The sequence below is a fragment of the Mesoplodon densirostris genome, chromosome 15 (assembly GCF_025265405.1).
Source record: "Mesoplodon densirostris isolate mMesDen1 chromosome 15, mMesDen1 primary haplotype, whole genome shotgun sequence".
Taxonomy (NCBI): domain Eukaryota; kingdom Metazoa; phylum Chordata; class Mammalia; order Artiodactyla; family Ziphiidae; genus Mesoplodon; species Mesoplodon densirostris.
In genome coordinates, this window is record NC_082675.1 from 11,310,001 (window position 1) to 11,328,289 (window position 18,289).

The window sequence follows — 18,289 nt, forward strand, 5'->3', positions numbered from 1 at the left end:
TGCCACGCCAGAATGGTCTTACGCTCACATTTGTGAACTCACCCAGGCTTCTCTGTGTGTGTATCAGCCATTATTATCCCTCTCTGTGAATGATGAAAGCTGCTTCCCTACTAGGCTATCTCAGGGCCACGGGCAAAGTCCTCAGGTACCCCTCTGAATCCTACAGGCTTCACAGTGCCCATCCAGAGAGCAGCTGGGATCAGTCTCTCTGAGGGACTTTTGATTTGCTAAAAGGCCCCTGCACCTATATTAAGTTAAAAACAGAGTGGCTGATAGGCTGTTGCTGTAGCCACAAACTAAGGTGTTTTATGTGTAAAATCTTCTCCAAATGTGATGCTTTGGGAGTCACAGTGGGATTGATGCAAGTTTATCAGCATTCATTGGTATTTGTATTTAACAGTTTTTAGGGAGAAAAAAATTAATGAAAGGGAAAAGTGGTATGGTTCTGAGTGGTTCCATGTCCCATTTTGGACAGTCTAACTGTTGGTTAAGATTAACAGTTGTGGATATTTTAATATACATTAATGAGTGCTACAGTTCTACTACCCATCATATTATTTGTTTTAAAGGCTTATTCCAATAGGAATATATAAATCAGGACCCTGGAACATCAAAAAGAAGTATCTAATTTTAAAAAACTTATCTCAACCCTTATTGTTTTCCGTGAACCCCTGCTCAAATGATAAAGTCTAAAATTACTTAAAATGACATAAAAGTAAGAACAAGATCATGGAAAAATGAAAGTCCAGGGTACTGAATAATCAAGTCATTGTTGAAACCTCACTTCTTACAGTTAGTAGCAATACAATATTGATTTATTTATTTTGGTTTTACTCTTTCTTTATAACCTACTAGCAGAAGTGCTAACAAACCATAGAGTGATCCAAAAGTGAACAGCAAAAAGAAAAAGAATTTAGAAATTAGTTTTTCAGTTACTAGATAATAAGTGATACGTGTATATTTTAAAGAGACTTGCAAACTGACAAAAAAATTTCAGTTCCTCAAATTTTTTATATCAGCCTACCTCTTCTAATAAACCTAAAAGAAGCCTAGCTCTGTAGTTTTTCCACTTATCATTTCTTTCTACATTGTGCTTTTTTTTTTTTTTTTTTTTGCGGTACGCCGGCCTCTCACTGTCGTGGCCTCTCCCATTGCGGAGCACAGGCTGTGGATGCTCAGGCTCAGCGGCCATGGCTCACGGGCCTAGGCGCTCCACAGCATGTGGGATCTTCCCGGACCGGGGCACGAACCCGTGTCCCCTGCATCAGCAGGCGGACTCTCAACCACTGCGCCACCAGGGAAGCCCTATATTGTGCTTTTGAATGGAGCTATTGACAAATATATTAAGCCAATGGGCTACAGGCTTTTACTGATGATGTTTTTATTATTTTGGCACCTTAAAACTGAGATTTTTTATGTTATTATGCACTGTTGCACAATTACCTTTGTAACAAAGGACCTTCATACCAGAGGAAACCCTGAGGAAACTTTAGAATTTTATATATATATGTGTGTGTGTGTGTGTATATATATATATACATGTATATTATAATGATTTAAGGGCAGAGATTATTGACCTTATTTTGAAAAATTAGGGAAAGGAAGGGCATTTCATGGAATCTCTTTTACTTTATCCTTTCTTTTTCTTCTTTTGTTTGAAAGTTCACATTGGGCTGATACATTATATGAGAAAAGGAGTTGTTTATACAGTTCTTTGGAATTACTACTCATCGGACTTCTTGGGCTTTTGAGATGTGCCTTCCTTGAGTTTTTGTTGTTGGTGAATGGAGATCCTAACATTTTAATTAGATTAGTGACCCATGGGAGTGTTTTCAGCTATTGTTATATCTGATGTCATTTCCTAAAATTTCATAGTGTCCTGGGTCACTGGCACTTCCCATAGTAGATGTTACTATAGAGAGCACCAAGGCCATATCTATAAGACATTTTAGCTTCTGGCCTTATAAAGGAATTCTCACTAGGATGCAGTGGTCTTACTACACGTGTGAATTTATGTTAGAATGCACATTAGGGAGAGGGGCATGAAACTCTTAATTTCTAATACCAAGAAAGCATGTAAGAGAAAATTATTATTGTTCTATCCATTCAAATATAGATTCTTTGGCTTTACCAGATTCAATAGAAAAGCTCATATAAAAATGGAATCTTCACTTGCTTTTTAAAAATGTAACATAATCATTGAACTAATTGTGAAATTGTATACCTAAATGAGTCTGATAGATAAGCATAAAAATATTAGAGCCTCAGCAGTAAATGCTACTCTTTCACCTCTCATGTGCCCTGCTGTTCTGTTTCTAAATGCTTGAAAATGTGTTCTCTCCCTGAATAGTGTACCAGAGGCTGCTTATCAGAATATTGCATATCTCCTCTTTCCTTATTCTTGGCTTTTTAATCTCAATAAGGTCATTGCTGATACTATTTTTCACTTGTGCTACTGCCCAACCCACATGACCAAAGTCTCTCAGTAAACGTGTTGAATGAATGAATGAAGTCTCTTCCAGTCCTGTTATCACAGGAGAATTTGGATTTATAAGTGTGCATTTCAAAGTTGCTCATGTCAGTTTTTCTGTGTAAGGCAGAATTGCCTGGATCAGTCATTACTTTTATTATGAATTTAAAACATTTTTTCCCTAGGTGTTCTAAAGAGTGGAATGTCAGATTTCTAATGCCAAAATGTGACTCATTGTATTCTTTTTAAGAACTTGCTATAAATTTTATTTGTTCTAAGTGCTGAGGTAGCCAGTTTTATCATATGCATTATTTTGTTTCTTATACATAACTAATCTTATAAGTTGGCTTTGATCTCTTAAGAGGGTAACATTATCAGCCACCCTCCTCTTTTTTTTTTAATTCTTTATTTTATTTTATTTTATTTTATTTTATTTTTGGCTGTGTTGGGTCTTTGTTTCTGTGCAAGGGCTTTCTCTAGTTGTGGCAAGTGGGGGCCACTCTTCATCGCGGTGCGCGGGCCTCTCACTATTGTAGGCTCTCTTGTCGGAGCACAGGCTCCAGACGCGCAGGCTCAGTAGTTGTGGCTCACGGGCCTAGTTGCTCCGTGGCATGTGGGATCTTCCCAGACCAGGACTCGAACCCATGTGCCCTGCATTGGCAGGCAGATTCTCAACCACTGCGCCACCAGGGAAGCCCCACCCTCCTATTTTATCTTCAGTAAGTTGCTTATTAGCCTTCTAGTGCAGTGTTCTGTACTTGGTAGGCATACAGTACACTTTGGATGAAGTGGTTTGTTTTAGAGCCAAATTTTGCTGGAATTAAGTAGGGTAGAATGCAATGGATGTAGAAACTTTCTGAAAAAAGTTCAGCCTTCCTTTACGGTTCTTTATTTTTATATATTATTCCAGGTATATGAAATAGTTAATTCAGAGTCTGAAATTATATATACTTGTAATCCACAACCTGGATATAAGTACAGTTTTATTGTTAAACTGGCCTTTCTCTTGGATCCACTTCTGGTCTATGTCCCCATCACCAGAAATGCTTAGTTGAGGGGGGACAGGAACCTATTACTCTTAGCTTGGCAGAAGAAGGAAACCAACTCATATCGAACATCTCCTATGTGTCAGACACCTTTCTAGGCACAAGTGTTATCTCATCATAGCAATAGCTCCTCTTCAAGATTTTGAGAGACTTCAAGAAGTTATATATAATTTGCCCAAGATCAGTTATATATGTGAGGGATGGAATGAGATTTGTCTCCTAGCAACCTACTAAGTGTGGCAAGATGATGCTACCCATTTTTTGTCGATCACACTTTTGAGACTACCATTGTAAAAGCCAGTCACTACATTTCTATAAGTTCCTCAAATTTTTAGAGTTATTCAGTTTGTAATTTAGACTTAACTCTCTCCAGCACTCACTTTTTTGGGTGTTTGATTTCCTCTATTACTTTTTAACAGAAAGCTTCATTTCTTTTCTGCCTTGGTGATGTGAATTTCCTCAGGCAATTCAAGAGCCTAGGACCTTAGTTCAAATCCCAGGCTTTATAAAAATTAAAGAGGTAAATTACATGTGAAAGCACATTGTGTAAACCATAAAACATGATTAAAATCATGAGCTATTTTTAATTCTGTTGACCAAATAGCGTATTCATAAGCCATGAAGTATAAACTTAAAACACACATGGTATACATAACTGTATAATGATATATTTTTATATATTTCATGTTAGACTTCATGAACAAACTGTTGTTATACTTTTATTTAAATTCATCTCTCTAGCTTGAGCGTGGAATTCTAAAACTCAGTATCTCTAAATGTACCTAAAAAGACAATTACTTTGAAACTTAGAAATTATAGTTGTAACAAATGAAAGGTGATATATTACGAGTTTAAGAAAGTGATTATCCAAATTATGGGAAGCATTCTCATTTACAAGCAAAATGTCTCTCCTGGCATTCAGTGCTGTACAGTGATAGCATGGTGAGCTTGTAATTTGTCTCTGCCGCATGCTTGTATGATCTGGTATGCGGTAGGACCACCCTCTTCACAGGGACTCACACACCAATTAGGATAGAAAATGTTCTTGACACAAGTCATTTCCATTTTATCTTGGGGCTGCCTGGTTTAAGGAAATGGCCATCCTGAGAATATTTTATCGACCACAAGCCAGTCAAACACTCTGCTGGCAAGTTGTGTCATGATGGCTGTAGAGTGTGCCATGCCTCAGCTTTGGGAATCTGATTAAAGAAGGGATGCTCAAATAAGAAAAAATAAGTTTATGGGTAAAATACGTCTCAAACCCATTACCCAAGAACAGACACTTTACTGCCATATTTGTCTGAAAAAGAAGTGAATGCAAAAAGGACTAAATGGTATCCTTTCTGTGATTGGAACTTTTTTACCTATAATTAAACTTCAGAAAGGCACAAGTATGAGAAAGTGAAACACATGCATTGTTTCAAACTACTTCCTCCTTTTATCATTAAATAAGTACTTTAAAAAACATGTTATAATGATGACAAAACATTATTATTTTCTTTAGAGTTTTAGGTGCCTCTTTGGTGATGCTATCCCCTTTTTTTTTTTTTTCCTTTGTCTTGAAGTATCTTCTGTTCTTACTCCTCATCCTTAAAGAAGATTGTCCTTTAGAAAAGAGAAATGAATATAAGAAACATAGTGTTAGGTTCAGCTGGAAAGGTTTCAAAGTTCGGCTTATGTTTAATGGTATACTTTGATAATACTATCCAGTTGCAGAATAGTACTCTCTTGATAGGAAGGACTCAGTCTAGTATGCAGGGATACCTTCTAAAAAGAGCAAAGAAACAAACTGTTCTTTGTACAAAATGCACTTTGACCCACAAACTGAAAATAGTAGAAAGAATTAATAGCAGCATGAAAATTTCCAGTAAAACTTGTTTGAGGGTTAGGTTGGGGAGAAGTGTCTTATAGTAGTAGATCAGAGTGACTGAATTACTTAGTGTAAAACAAAACTAAAGTGATAATTGTGTAATTAAGGTTTTCTACTAAAATAGGGATGATTAGAAGGAAGTGAACAGGACAATAATGAGGGGTCGTAAATTAAAGGAAGGACTGGAAAATCAGAAAAGGTTTAATAGAAAGAAACAAGAGATGCCGAAATTTACATTTGCAATCTTCAGTTTGTTGGATATTCACTTGAGAATGGATTAAGGAAAAATTACTAAGAAAAGTAACCATCCGGGGCTTCCCTGGTGGCGCAGTGGCTGAGAGTCTGCCTGCCGATGTAGGGGACGCGGGTTCGTGCCCCGGTCTGGGAAGATCCCACATGCTACGGAGCGGCTAGGCCCGTGAGCCATGGCCGCTGAGCCTGCGCGTCCAGAGCCTGTGCTCCGCAACGGGAGAGGCCACAACAGTGAGAGGCCCGCGTACTGCAAAAAGAAAAAAGTAACCATCCAAAAATCATAGAAATCTTTTCTCCTCTTTAGGAGACCATGTGAGTGTATATAATTTGTTAATATCGCTTTTGTGGGGAAGGGGAGAAAGGAGACAGATGAGTTTAAAGGAGAGAGCTCGCTCTCACTCTCGCTCCGTTCATGTTAAGAATCGGAATTAAATCTTGTTCAAACTATTTTAAAGGATATTCAAGATTCCTATGACTGTTAGAGACATGATCTTTAAAAAGAAACAAATAAGCAATATGCTGTAGTGCAGCGCTGCCCAACCAGAGGGATTTTGCCCGCCAGGGGACATTTGGCAATGTCTACAGAGTTTGTTGGTTTTTTTTTTTAGGCTTTTTATTTATTTATTTATTTATTTATTTATTTATTTTTGGCTGTGTTGGGTCTTCGTTTCTGTGCGAGGGCTTTCTCTAGTTGCGGCAGGTGGGGGCCACTCTTCATCACGGTGCGCGGGCCTCTCACTGTCGTGGCCTCTCTTGTTGCGGAGCACAGGCTCCAGACGTGCAGGCTCAGTAGTTGTGGCTCACGGGCCTAGTTGCTCCGCGGCATGTGGGATCTTCCCAGACCAGGGCTCGAACCAGTGTCCCCTGCATTGGCAGGCAGATTCTCAACCACTGCGCCACCAGGGAAGCCCGATATTTTTAATATTGTCTTGACTTGGGACGTGCTACTGGCATCTGGTGGGTAGGCCAGGGATGCTGCTAAACATCGTACAATGCACAAGATAGCCTCTCAAAACCAAGAATTATCTGGCTCTTGTCAGTAGTGCCAAGGTTGACAAATCCTGGTGTAGTGGAAATAGCACGGCTCTGGAATCAGACAGAAATGGGCCTGCATCCTAGCTCTAATCCTTATTAGCTATGTGACCTTCAGGATATACATTATGATATATCAAAAATGTGTAAAGGGGCTTCCCTGGTGGCTCAGTGGTTGAGAGTCCGCCTGCCGATGCAGGGGACACGGGTTCGTGACCCGGTCCAGGAGGATCCCACATGCCGCGGAGCTGCTGGGCCCGTGAGCCATGGCCGCTGAGCCTGTGCGTCCAGAGCCAGTGCTCCGCAACGGGAGAGGCCACAACAGTGAGAGGCCCGCATACCACAAAAAAAAAAAAAAAAGTGTAAATATATTTGGGCTGAATGAATATATTAATTCCCTTAAGTCTCAATTTCTTCATCTATAAAACGGTGGTGTAAACACCTACCTTATGAGTGAATAGAATGAATAAGTGAATGAGATGGTTTGTAAGATTAGAGGTAATATAAAGAGCACCCAACTCAGTGCCTGGTACATGTGAGTGTTCAGGAAATGGTAATTAAATTGATGGTGACAGTGAGAAATAAAATTATGCCAGAGGGTCCTTCTGCTTTGCCTGAAAGTTTCTCTTCCACGAATCTGGTTACCTGAGTTCTGTTCCCCAACCCAAATCAGGTTACACGACAGATCCATGAGCATGAGCAGGAGAACGAGTTGCGGGAACAGATGTCAGGTTATAAGCGGATGCGGCGCCAGCACCAGAAGCAGCTGATCGCCCTGGAGAATAAGCTGAAGGCTGAGATGGACGAGCACCGCCTCAAGCTACAGAAGGAGGTGGAGACACATGCCAACAACTCGTCCATCGAGCTGGAGAAGCTGGCCAAGAAGCAAGTGGCTATCATAGAAAAGGAGGTCAGTGTGCGCACACATGCCCTCCTGCCACAGCCAAGCCAAGCCTGTTCCAGTCCGCAGCATCCTGCGAGCTGGAGGCGGGAGTGGTGTGCTTTTTGGGGATGGAGGACAGTACTGCTTTGGGGAAGGGGGTCCAGGTTTTATGGGGCTACTTAAAATTGTCATTAAAAGTTAAGAGAGTAACTGAAAGTATATATTGCATTCTTGTCCATTCAGATATATTCTGAGCATCAGTCCCCTGATGGGGGTGTGATACACATAAAAAGAACCAAAATACTTCTATCCTATGGAAACTTGCACCACTCAGGTCTGTTACTGTGCCTGCCTCACCCACAGCCCTCTTCAAAAGAAAACTGCTCTACAAATAGTCCCTTTTAGTGGCGATAATCCCTGCCTACAGCTGATTGGACTAGGGATGGGCACCTGACCAATGGCAGCAAGTAATTGATCTGGCTACTGCTTGGGTCTTCTAGGGACCATCTCTCTTCCCCATCCAGGTTCTACTAATTTTAAAAACAGACAAGAAGGTAATGGAGATTGAGTCAAAATATCACTTTATTACTGATAAATATTAGATAGGAGAAGTGATTTATATCTGAATGGAAACAGGCCTAATAATACCGAACAAAATTAAACAGACTTGCCCACCTAGGCACTGGCAGTGCTAAACCAGTCGCCTTCCCCATCCCCACCCCCGATGAGACTTACATAGTATGGAAAAGCAGGGGTGAATTTGTGCTCCCTGGGGATGGAGTGGCTGGGGACAGGGTGCCAGGAGTGTTTCAGTAATTACGCTCTCTCTCTTCCTGGAAGGAAACATCAGAATTGTAGAAGCATTCCCCCAAACAGCCATCAATCTATGAGGCAGTCTGGCATGAAAACCTCTGCCCAAACAGGGGCAATGTTGATTAAATAAACCAGTCACAGTCTTTCTTGGGAATTTGATTTGGTAAATATGTGGAAAGAGTTGTTCATAATGGAAAAGTTGTTTATAATAGAAGCTAAAGGTGAAAAGATCCATAGAAAGAACCATAAAGCATACTTCTCTTTCTGTTCCCTAAGTATCTCATTGTACATATGTGCTTCGTCTAGATGGTTCCCTGAAACTTAGATTTGGTCGCTTTCTTTTGATTGAGTTATCTTTTGTTTGGTCTGTTTTCTATCCATTTAGGAGCCCCCAAAATGTCCTGATATCCAACTATTGTGGATTATAGCAGATGCCTCAGGAAGCAAAATGTCATTAACTTTGCCTATTATACTAAAGATGACCCCATTCAAAAATCTGATAGTTGAAATAACCAATTAGAGAGTTAAATTCTTGGAATAAAACTGGCCAGTCATCATTATTTATCCATTTTTATAATTTAACCCTTAGGCCACCAACAATATGATAAAAATCTTTTATTATAATCCTTAGTTCACCTTTCATACCATGTATTTTGTATGTGTTCAGTAAAACATGTTTATGGTTTACCTTCATGTTTTTCCCATAATTGGGAATATATTTTTCACTGGTAAAAATTTCAATTTTTTCTTTTCTGTTTAAGATGCAGGAGAATCAAAACAGGCATTTACTTATCTGTGTTTTAATTGTTTGTTCAAAAATACTTTTGGTCTCTTAATGCATTCGAGAATATAGACAGCTGAATTCTGTGTGAAGAACAATTCATCCTATATTACATTTGTTATTACATCAGGCAAAGGTAGCTGCAGCAGATGAGAAGAAGTTCCAGCAACAGATCTTGGCCCAGCAGAAGAAAGACTTGACAACTTTCTTAGAAAGTCAGAAGAAGCAATATAAGATTTGTAAGGAAAAAATAAAAGAGGTAAGAATACCAATATTTTGTAGTCATCAAGTTGCCATTAGAATGGCTGGAACTTAAAACTACTTCGTCTTACATTGTGATCAATAGTGTAACCCATTGATTCTCAAACTTTCCAGTAGAATCACCTGAAGTGGTTATTAAAACAGATTGCTAACCCACCACTAAATTTTCTGTTTCAATGGATCTGGGGTGAAGTTTGAAATGTGCGTTTCTAACAAGTTCCCACGTGATGCTTATGGTGCTGGTCCACGCACCACACTTCAGGAACCATTGGCCTAACTCTAAACTATTCTTGCCTACTTCTGGTTTGTTCTCCACACTTCAGCCAGTGGTCTTTTCAAACCATGAGTCTCATCATATCACTTCATGATTTTTAATATTCATTGGCTTCCCATTGCTCTTAGGATAGATCAAAATACTAGAAGTCCATATGTGGTCAGCTACCCGCCTCCCCTCCACTCTCATCTCACACCAACGTTCCCCCCACCTGCTTACCCCACCCCTGACTTAGTGCTGCTTCTGCCACTGTGGTCGCTTTTGGCTCCTCAAATGCGTCAAGCTCTGACCTTCTCCACGGTCTTTGCTCTCACTCTTCCTTCCACCAGGGTGCTCTCCCCACCCCCACTTCCAGTCCCTTCCCAACCTCCTTGCAAGACTAAGGATTGCTTATTAGTACCATAACTTAAATTTCACTTCCCCAGGGAAGCCTTTCCTTGACTACCTTGACCAAGACAGGTGCTTCTGGTTTTACAACACTAATTTTCAATCATATATATATGATTGGAAAATATATATATATATTTTAGTGATTATTTGAGCTATTTTACCCTACTAGACAGTAAGCAGTAAGAGAAAAGACCATGTCTTTTTGTGTGTGTGTGGCTCATGACTATCCCTGTGTCTGGTACATGTGAATATTTGATAAATGAGTGACTGATTCTTGAATGTTTGGTTGAAGACGTCTAGTGGACTTAGAGAGTCCCCTTGAGGAATTGCAGTTTGATCTGAAAGCTCAAATTTCTTCACTTCTCCTTTTACCAGTACTTACAGGTGAATTGCCTGCAGTTCCATAGACTTTCCTCCTCATGAGACTTAGGACTTCTTATTTGTGGACTAGTAGTGTATTAAGGTTTAATAGCATTCAGATGGGACATTGATTTTGTGTATGAAATCATTCATTTGAGCTCATATTCTAAGTTAACAACATGGGACTTAGCAAGATTCCTCTCCAACTCTTTTTTAATTAGGAAGTGAAAGCAAGTGGGTTGGGGTGAGCCTCAGGATCTTTTGCCCTGCCCAGATGAATCACTGGTAATTGTTGGAACCAACAGAAATTTGTATCTGCTCCGCACTGCCAGAATGGAAAGAATCTCTGACACTGTAAGGTCTAGAAAACCAGGTTGTAGAGAGAAATAGCCAAACCAACAAGATACACATGCTCTCCATTTTCTTTTAGTTATTGTTTGATCTTGATTATTATATCATAATAGAAAGATGTTGCTGGATCACAGAGATAACCTTGATTTTTCAATAAGAAATTTTGGAATTTTCTCAACTGAAGATATTCTTATTTCTAACTCCATGTGTTCACTCATGCTCTGGAGGCCGTACTTTATGGCTGCAGCCACTATTTTGAGCATTTGTACCACTAAGGTATTTGGAGATTTGCATGAACTCCATCTTTAGAAGGTTTTCCCACAGACCAGAATTCAAAAGTCCCCACTCTGTCCTCAGGAATAGGGCTATTTTTGGTTCACCATACTCAGATTTATGAGTTTGAGAGACCACAGGCCTAAATGTACAAGTCCTTCAACATGCTCATGGAGAAAAACAAGCCTACACCCAATTTAAGATCGCCTCTATAAGGCTTTCTATGCAAAGCTAGTATTACTCCTTATGAAGTAAAGCTTAGTTCAGACTATTGAAAATGGCATGTATGTTTAGATATTGATACAAAAGGTATCATCCTTGGGATGACAAAACAATATCAGTTACCCCTACTGTTGATAGATAACAGGGGTGTGGGCAATACAGAATGATGAATGGTCCAGAAATAATTTATCCTTGATTTTGGAGTGAATTTTTATGATCGTATTTGAATTTGGGTGTGCAACATAGTGGTTAATGCCAAACCTAGGGCTGAAGTCACGGCAGCAAGAGATGAGTCCGCCAGCCTTCCTGTGGTGACCCCAGCTTACTCCGTGCTGGAAACAGCTCTTGCTCTCATTGATTCTAATATTTCACTTGAGATTTCACTGGAACAGGAAAGTTGAATGTTGATTTACAAAGACTTCTTGGCTAAGTGCAAAAACAATCTAAATAGTGTGTGATGGCCACATCACAAAACATCAAGTAAAATAGGCATTAGTAATTAAAGGAGATTTCAACTGAGTAGTTAACCAAGTATTATAGGTCCAGCTTGTGGGTGTGAACAGTATGAACAAAGAAGGGTGCCCTGGACTTTCTCTAAAAGTGGTCTTCTTACTTTCCCCATAGACTAACATCTTCTTAACTGTTCTGATTTATTGCTTTCTTCCCTTCACGCATATGGTCTGAAACAATTATGAACTTTGTCCTTTTGAAAATATAGGTGGTGTATTTACCCTCTAATATCAAATAAAGAATGCTCATTCCTGAAATTCAAACTAGTGACATTTGCAGCATTACCTCCTGTCTGTGACATCTGCCTACCCCAGACTGGGGCACGAACCTGTGTCCCCTGCATCGGCTGGCAGACTCTCAACCACTGCGCCACCAGGGAAGCCCAACAATTATGAACTTTGTCCTTTTGAAAATATAGGTGGTGTATTTACCCTCTAATATCAAATAAAGAATGCTCATTCCTGAAATTCAAACTAGTGACATTTGCAGCATTACCTCTTGTCTGTGACATCTGCCTGCTTCTTTCCATCTTGTCACCACCTCCTCTGTCTAAGCCCCGATCGTCTCTCGCCTGGACCTTTGCAATAGCTTCCTAGCTGTCTCCGTGGAGGTGCTCTTGCCTCCTTCATCCTGTTCTCCACGTGGCAGCCAGAATCGTCTTTTTTGAATACGCCTCGTTATGACACCCCCACACGTATATAAAATGCGTTTCCCCTGTGCCAAAGCTCAGCGCCCTTGACCTGGCCTGTAAGGTCCTGTAATGGTCCTGCCTGCCTGTCCAGCCTCATCTCATGTCATGCTGCACCACCCACCCTGGCCTTCTCTCAGTTCCTTGATCGTACCATGTTTCCATTAACCCACCCGAAGGGTTTTGTTCAGGCTGTTTCCTCTGCCCAGAGTATTCTTCCTTCTCCTTTCTCACTGGTTAATTCCTACAGATTTTTCAAATTTCAGCCTAGCTGTTACCAAGATCAAATATTTTTTATTCAGCATGCTTTGAACCAAGTACTTCAGCTGCACTGTAGTTATCACGGTCATCTTCAGTTCGTTTCTGTGGTTCTTTGATTGATTTTTGATTCTAGACTGTCAAGCCCCATGGTGGCAGATACCATATTCTTTTGCTCACCGTTGTATCCTTGTGCCTTGCACAGTGCCTGTTGCACGATAGGAACTCAATAAGTGTGTGTTGATTTAATGCGTGAACTCATAACTTCTGAGCATGAGAAGCCAAAGACATGAAAACTAACAAGTCTCCCTCTCAATTGATAAGAAAAAAGGGAGGTGGGGGGGAGTGTGTGTGCAATACCAAGCCTTTCTGACTTTACATTCTCAATTGCTTTCAAAATAATTTTATCTGCATTGCAATGAGCTATTATATTTCTTTTTGTCTGATGAGACTGTTTTTTGGGGTTTTGTTTTTGTCTGCTTTTGTAAAGGAGATGAATGAGGACCATAGCACACCCAAGAAAGAAAAGCAGGAGCGGATATCCAAGCATAAAGAGAACTTGCAGCACACACAGGCCGAAGAGGAAGCCCACCTTCTCACCCAGCAGAGACTGTACTACGATAAAAACTGTCGTTTCTTCAAGAGGAAAATAATGATCAAGCGGCACGAGGTGGAGCAGCAGAACATTCGGGAGGTATTTATTACGTTCATAACCACTGTCACTGACTTAAAAACAATCCGCTTCGTGAGGGTCATGACCGTGTCCGTGTTGTCCATTCCTCTGTCCTTAACCTGTACAGGCGTCAGTGCAGTCAGTGCCTGACACACAGTAGATATACAAAAGTGCCGGGGAATGAATTTACCACTGATACGAGAAAGCCCATTTATAGAACAAGGAATCAACCTTTTCCAAATAAATGTGATAGAATTTTCTTGAACACCTGTGATAAGCCATAGCATGCAGTGGAGAATCAAAAGAAGTAGAATAGAGAATTTTTGCTTTTAGCCTGTTTGTCAAAGACTTGCGTTTTTGTGACTCTCCGTGAAACACATAAATAACATAATGGTGCTCTACAGTTATGTTAATTCATTCCTTCATCCCGCACTTACAGAGTGCCTTCTTTGTGCCAGGCACTGTGCTAGAGATGCCAGGGCTATTGAGAAGCCCTCTTCCCTGCCTTCATGTAGCCCTAAGTCTAAGAGGGGAAACAGACGTGTAACAGACTAATTACAATGTAATGTGCTAGGTTTAGTAATAGATATAAATAAACTCTCACGGGCATATAGTCATGAAAGGGCTTGGAGGATTCTGTGATTGATGGGGAGTTGAGTGTTCTGGGTGTGTGGAGTGGAGTGTCAGAACAGGAGTAGTGGGAAGCAGGATGGAGGGCCTTGATTCTTAAGGCAAGACTTTTAGATTTCTGCCTGAAGGCAGTTGCATGGGCATGAGAGGGTTTTAAGCAGAGGAATGACAATGAGAGTTCTTTGTTTTGAAGAATTATTGCCTCAGTGTGAGGGTAGCCTAGAGGCGTGAGAAGTAAAGGGCACTGAGGTCAGTTAGGATGCCCTGTCTCTAGTTCCACCTGGAAGAAGCAGTGACGATAGAGATTAGATCTGAGTGACATTTCTGAAGCAGAACTGACAGTAATGCAAACCAAATGCTGTGAGAATTTCAGAAGAAGGAGGAGTCAAGAATGAATTCAGAGTTTCTAATTTGGGAAATTGGACGAATGTGATGTTATTCACTGAGATGAGGAATACAGAATGTGAATCGGTTGCAGATGCAAAGTTCAATAGGAAACCATTGTGACCTGGAGTAATCCGAGAAGCCCTCAAATGAGCCAGCGCATGGGTAGAACCATCAAAGTTGGATAAATATCAAGCGTTAGCCTGCATGAGGGAAACAAGCCCTTCAGGCACATTTAATGGGAATGTGAATTGGTGTAAGCTTTTTGGAGAGCAGTATTCAAATGGGAGGAAACAAGGGTGGAGCAAACTAAAATTTATTGAACACACGTAATCATGGGCCAGGCTCTGTCTGTGTTATCTCATCTTATTGGAAGAGAAAGAAACTAAACATTTTCAAGCCAGGCAGTGAGTGATATGGCTAAAATTCTACTTTACAGAGATTAGCCCAGTTTGGTGGTGATGCACAGATTGACTAGAGCGTGCATTGTCAATGGGGGCAATATTGCCTGCCCCAGGGGGGGCTGTTAAAAATGGGTTCTTGTGGGGGAGGGGGTCTTAGGTATTACAATGGCTTGTGCCCCTCTGAAGGGCCATAGTACCTGAAAAGCTATACAGTGTATCTGTGGTGTTAACATTTCAGGGGTGAGGCTGATCTGGGAAGGGGGAAGTCTAAAAAGGCTCCTGATGGGGACAGGAATAGGGGAAAAACAGGTTGAGAAACATCAATTAGGGGGAAGAAACTAGAAGCAAAGAGATCAGGTGGTAGGAATAGGGTATAGACAAAGATAATGGTGGTAGCTGGCAAAAGAGAGATGGGTTTTAAACATTTTGAAGTATAAAATAAACAGGACTTGGCATACAATAGGATATGAGAGAAAAGATGAGGGTAGAATTAAAGTTATTTCTAGGGTTTAAGACTTGGGGAAATGTAGATTTGGGCAGACACAGAGAAGCTTAGAGAGAGGCATTGATAAGAAAATGATTCATTCAGTACAACACAAGTTGAGTTTGTTAGAAGGCTAAAAAGTCCAAATCAAGAAGTCCAATAGCCAGTTGGAAACAAGGTGTTTGGGATTCTTTTTCGTCTGGCAATTATTATTTTTATGCTGGTGTCATGTATTTGGAAGAAGTCCGAAGCTAAGGGGGCAATTAGTGCCGATAAAAGCTATAGAAGATAATTATTCCCCAAGATGATAGAAACTACATTCATAACTTCATAAGTATCAGGTTCTAACCAATGGAGTGAAGAATAACTAACTATACCACGGTTTCTTTCTTAAGAGTCTAGATTCTTTTCTTTGTTTAGTCTTATTCCAGAGCTGCCTCAGTGAAAATGTTCAAAAGTATTTTTCTTCTATTTACAAAAGTAATAAAAGAACATTGAAAAAAGACAAATAAAGAAAAATACTGGGGCTTCCCTGGTGGCACAGTGGTTGAGAATCTGCCTGCCAATGCGGGGGACACGGGTTCGAGCCCTGGTCTGGGAGGATCCCACATGCCGCGGAGCAGCTAAGCCCGTGAGCCACAACGACTGAGCCTGCGCGTCTGGAGCCTGTGCTCTGCAACAAGAGAGGCCGCGATAGTGAGAGGCCCGCACACCGCGATGAAGAGTGGCCCCCGCTTGCCACAACTAGAGAAAGCCCTCACACAGAAACGGGGACCCAACACAGCCATAAATAAATAAATAAATAATTTTTTTAAAAAAAAGAAAAAGAAAAATACTGAGTAGTGAAAAGTGCTTGATAATCCCATCCCACCCATTTTCTACCCTGAGACAGTCACCATTAATTTGGCAGATATATTTCCAGATTTTTTCAGGTATGCATGTATATACACGTACAGCTTATATATTATATATAACTTTAACTTTATAAAAATAAGATTACATTAGTACCAGTGGGTTTATTTGACTTGCAAGCAATAGAAACAAACTCTGGCTGACGTAGCATGCAAAGGAATTTATTGGAAGGATATGGGGTAGATGACAGAGCTGAAGACCCAGGCTGGAAAAGATGAAGAATCAAGCTGGGAAAGCAACTTCTGTGACCTAGAGGGCAAGAGCTAATGGACATTCCTCAAGACATTGCCATTTGGATGTACCTCCTCCAGCCATGTTTCATCTTTGTATCATTTCTGCTTAAGACTCAAATTCCTAGGAGAGATAGAACGTGATTGGGTAATGTGCTTATTCCCTTACTCAATAGTGTCTCTGATTCCAGATAGGGTGGAGTAGCTTCTCAAGCAAAAAGAGGAGCGTGTTAACAACAGAAGGGGAAATGGATACTGAACCTACAAAAATGTCCACTATACTGTTTCATAACTCTCTTCTTTTGTATGTTTTTCATTTACTGTCTAGGACATACAGCTCTGCCTCATTCTTTTTAACCATCAATAGTATTGGGGGGGTGGCTATAGAATAATTTATTTAATGAGGTACTTTTCGGTGGATATTTTGTTGAAGTTATGCAGTATTACTAACAATGCTACAGAGAACATCTTTGTATACATCTTTTTACATGTATGCAAGGACTTTGTAGGATATAGTATTCTCAGGAGTAGAATTTCTGGGTCAGAGTGTATATACCTAAATTTTTAATAGATATTGCCAAATTGCCCTCTAAGGGTTTATAACTCCCACCAGCAAAAACTACCTATTTTCCTCTACCTTTGTCAAAACCGAGTATTACCAGTCCTTTTCGTTAATGAAAACATTTAAAAGGATCACCATAGGCTGAGTTGAGCCTCTTCTTCTATCATCACTACACACAGATGCTCACTATTTTCTAACCAGTTATACAACTAAGAACTGAAGCTAAGAAAGTATTAAATGTCATACACAAACAACATCTCCACTTAAATTTTGAATTCTAGTTCTTACTCAGTGTCGGTGGGCATGAACACAAAAATTTTGATTTGAGTCAGATCACTTGCTTTTAAAGAAGTCAATAGTGCTTCCACTGAAACTTAAATAGAATGCTTGGATCATGGTTGGGAAGGGTTTATTAGGGGATACACCCTGGTTCCACATCTTACGCAGGAGGTAGGTTCAAACGATGTGTATGGAAATGTGTTTCTTGGCCATGGTGTATGACCATGGCCGTATGTTGTATGTATGTTTCAACCCTAAGCTCACACCCAGCCTGGCGAGATGCTCCCTGTATGTGATGTGGGCAGGGGAATGCGAGCCACGTGTCTCTCATCTCACGCTCCCTCCAAGGCATATATACATGGAATGCACTGGTGGGCAGAATCACCTGTACCATGAAATTTGTTTTTGTGTTTTTGCTCAACTCATTTTATTGAATGTGTATAAGCTAGAAATGCATATGATGTGGCTCTACTGTATATTGTAGATGAAGCAACCATTGCATGGTGTCCAGATAGAGCAGAAGAATTTTCTTCAGAATATAGTATTCCAGACTGAAAAAGCATAAAACAGGAAAACATGAGCCACTCATTTGAACATTTTTAGTGGAAAATATTGAAAATCTAAAAACCTGAGTTTTAGCCTCAGTTCTACTTTATAGAAATTATATGATCTTATGTTAGCCTCTCAATTCCCAAATGCCTTGCTATCATATATAAAAGGGGTAAATCCTAACAATTCTTAACCACTGCATAGGGTTGCAACTAGGATTGAACAAGATATATGAAATCACTTTAAAAATTGAAAGCACATTACACATTATTATGTAGGTACAGCAATGGGCTCTTAATAAGCTGAATCATGTTTTTATCCCATGGTGTAAAATTTTTTTTTTTTTTTTTTTTTTTTTTTGCGGTATGCGGGCCTCTCACTGTTGTGGCCTCCCCCGTTGCGGAGCACAGGCTCCGGATGCGCAGGCTCCGGACGCACAGGCTCAGCG

General features: G+C 40.3%; 1 protein-coding gene across 2 annotated transcripts in view; it reads left to right on the forward strand.

The window, feature by feature from the left end:
- The window catches only part of TAOK3 (TAO kinase 3), a 191,260-nt gene that overhangs the window by 159,558 nt on the left and 13,413 nt on the right, over nt 1-18,289 (forward strand). For both annotated transcript variants that reach the window (XM_060118610.1, XM_060118609.1), the window contains 3 exons: nt 7,344-7,580; nt 9,278-9,406; nt 13,225-13,428. In XM_060118610.1, coding sequence (XP_059974593.1) covers nt 7,344-7,580; nt 9,278-9,406; nt 13,225-13,428 — 570 coding nt within the window. The remainder of the gene's footprint in view (nt 1-7,343; nt 7,581-9,277; nt 9,407-13,224; nt 13,429-18,289) is intronic.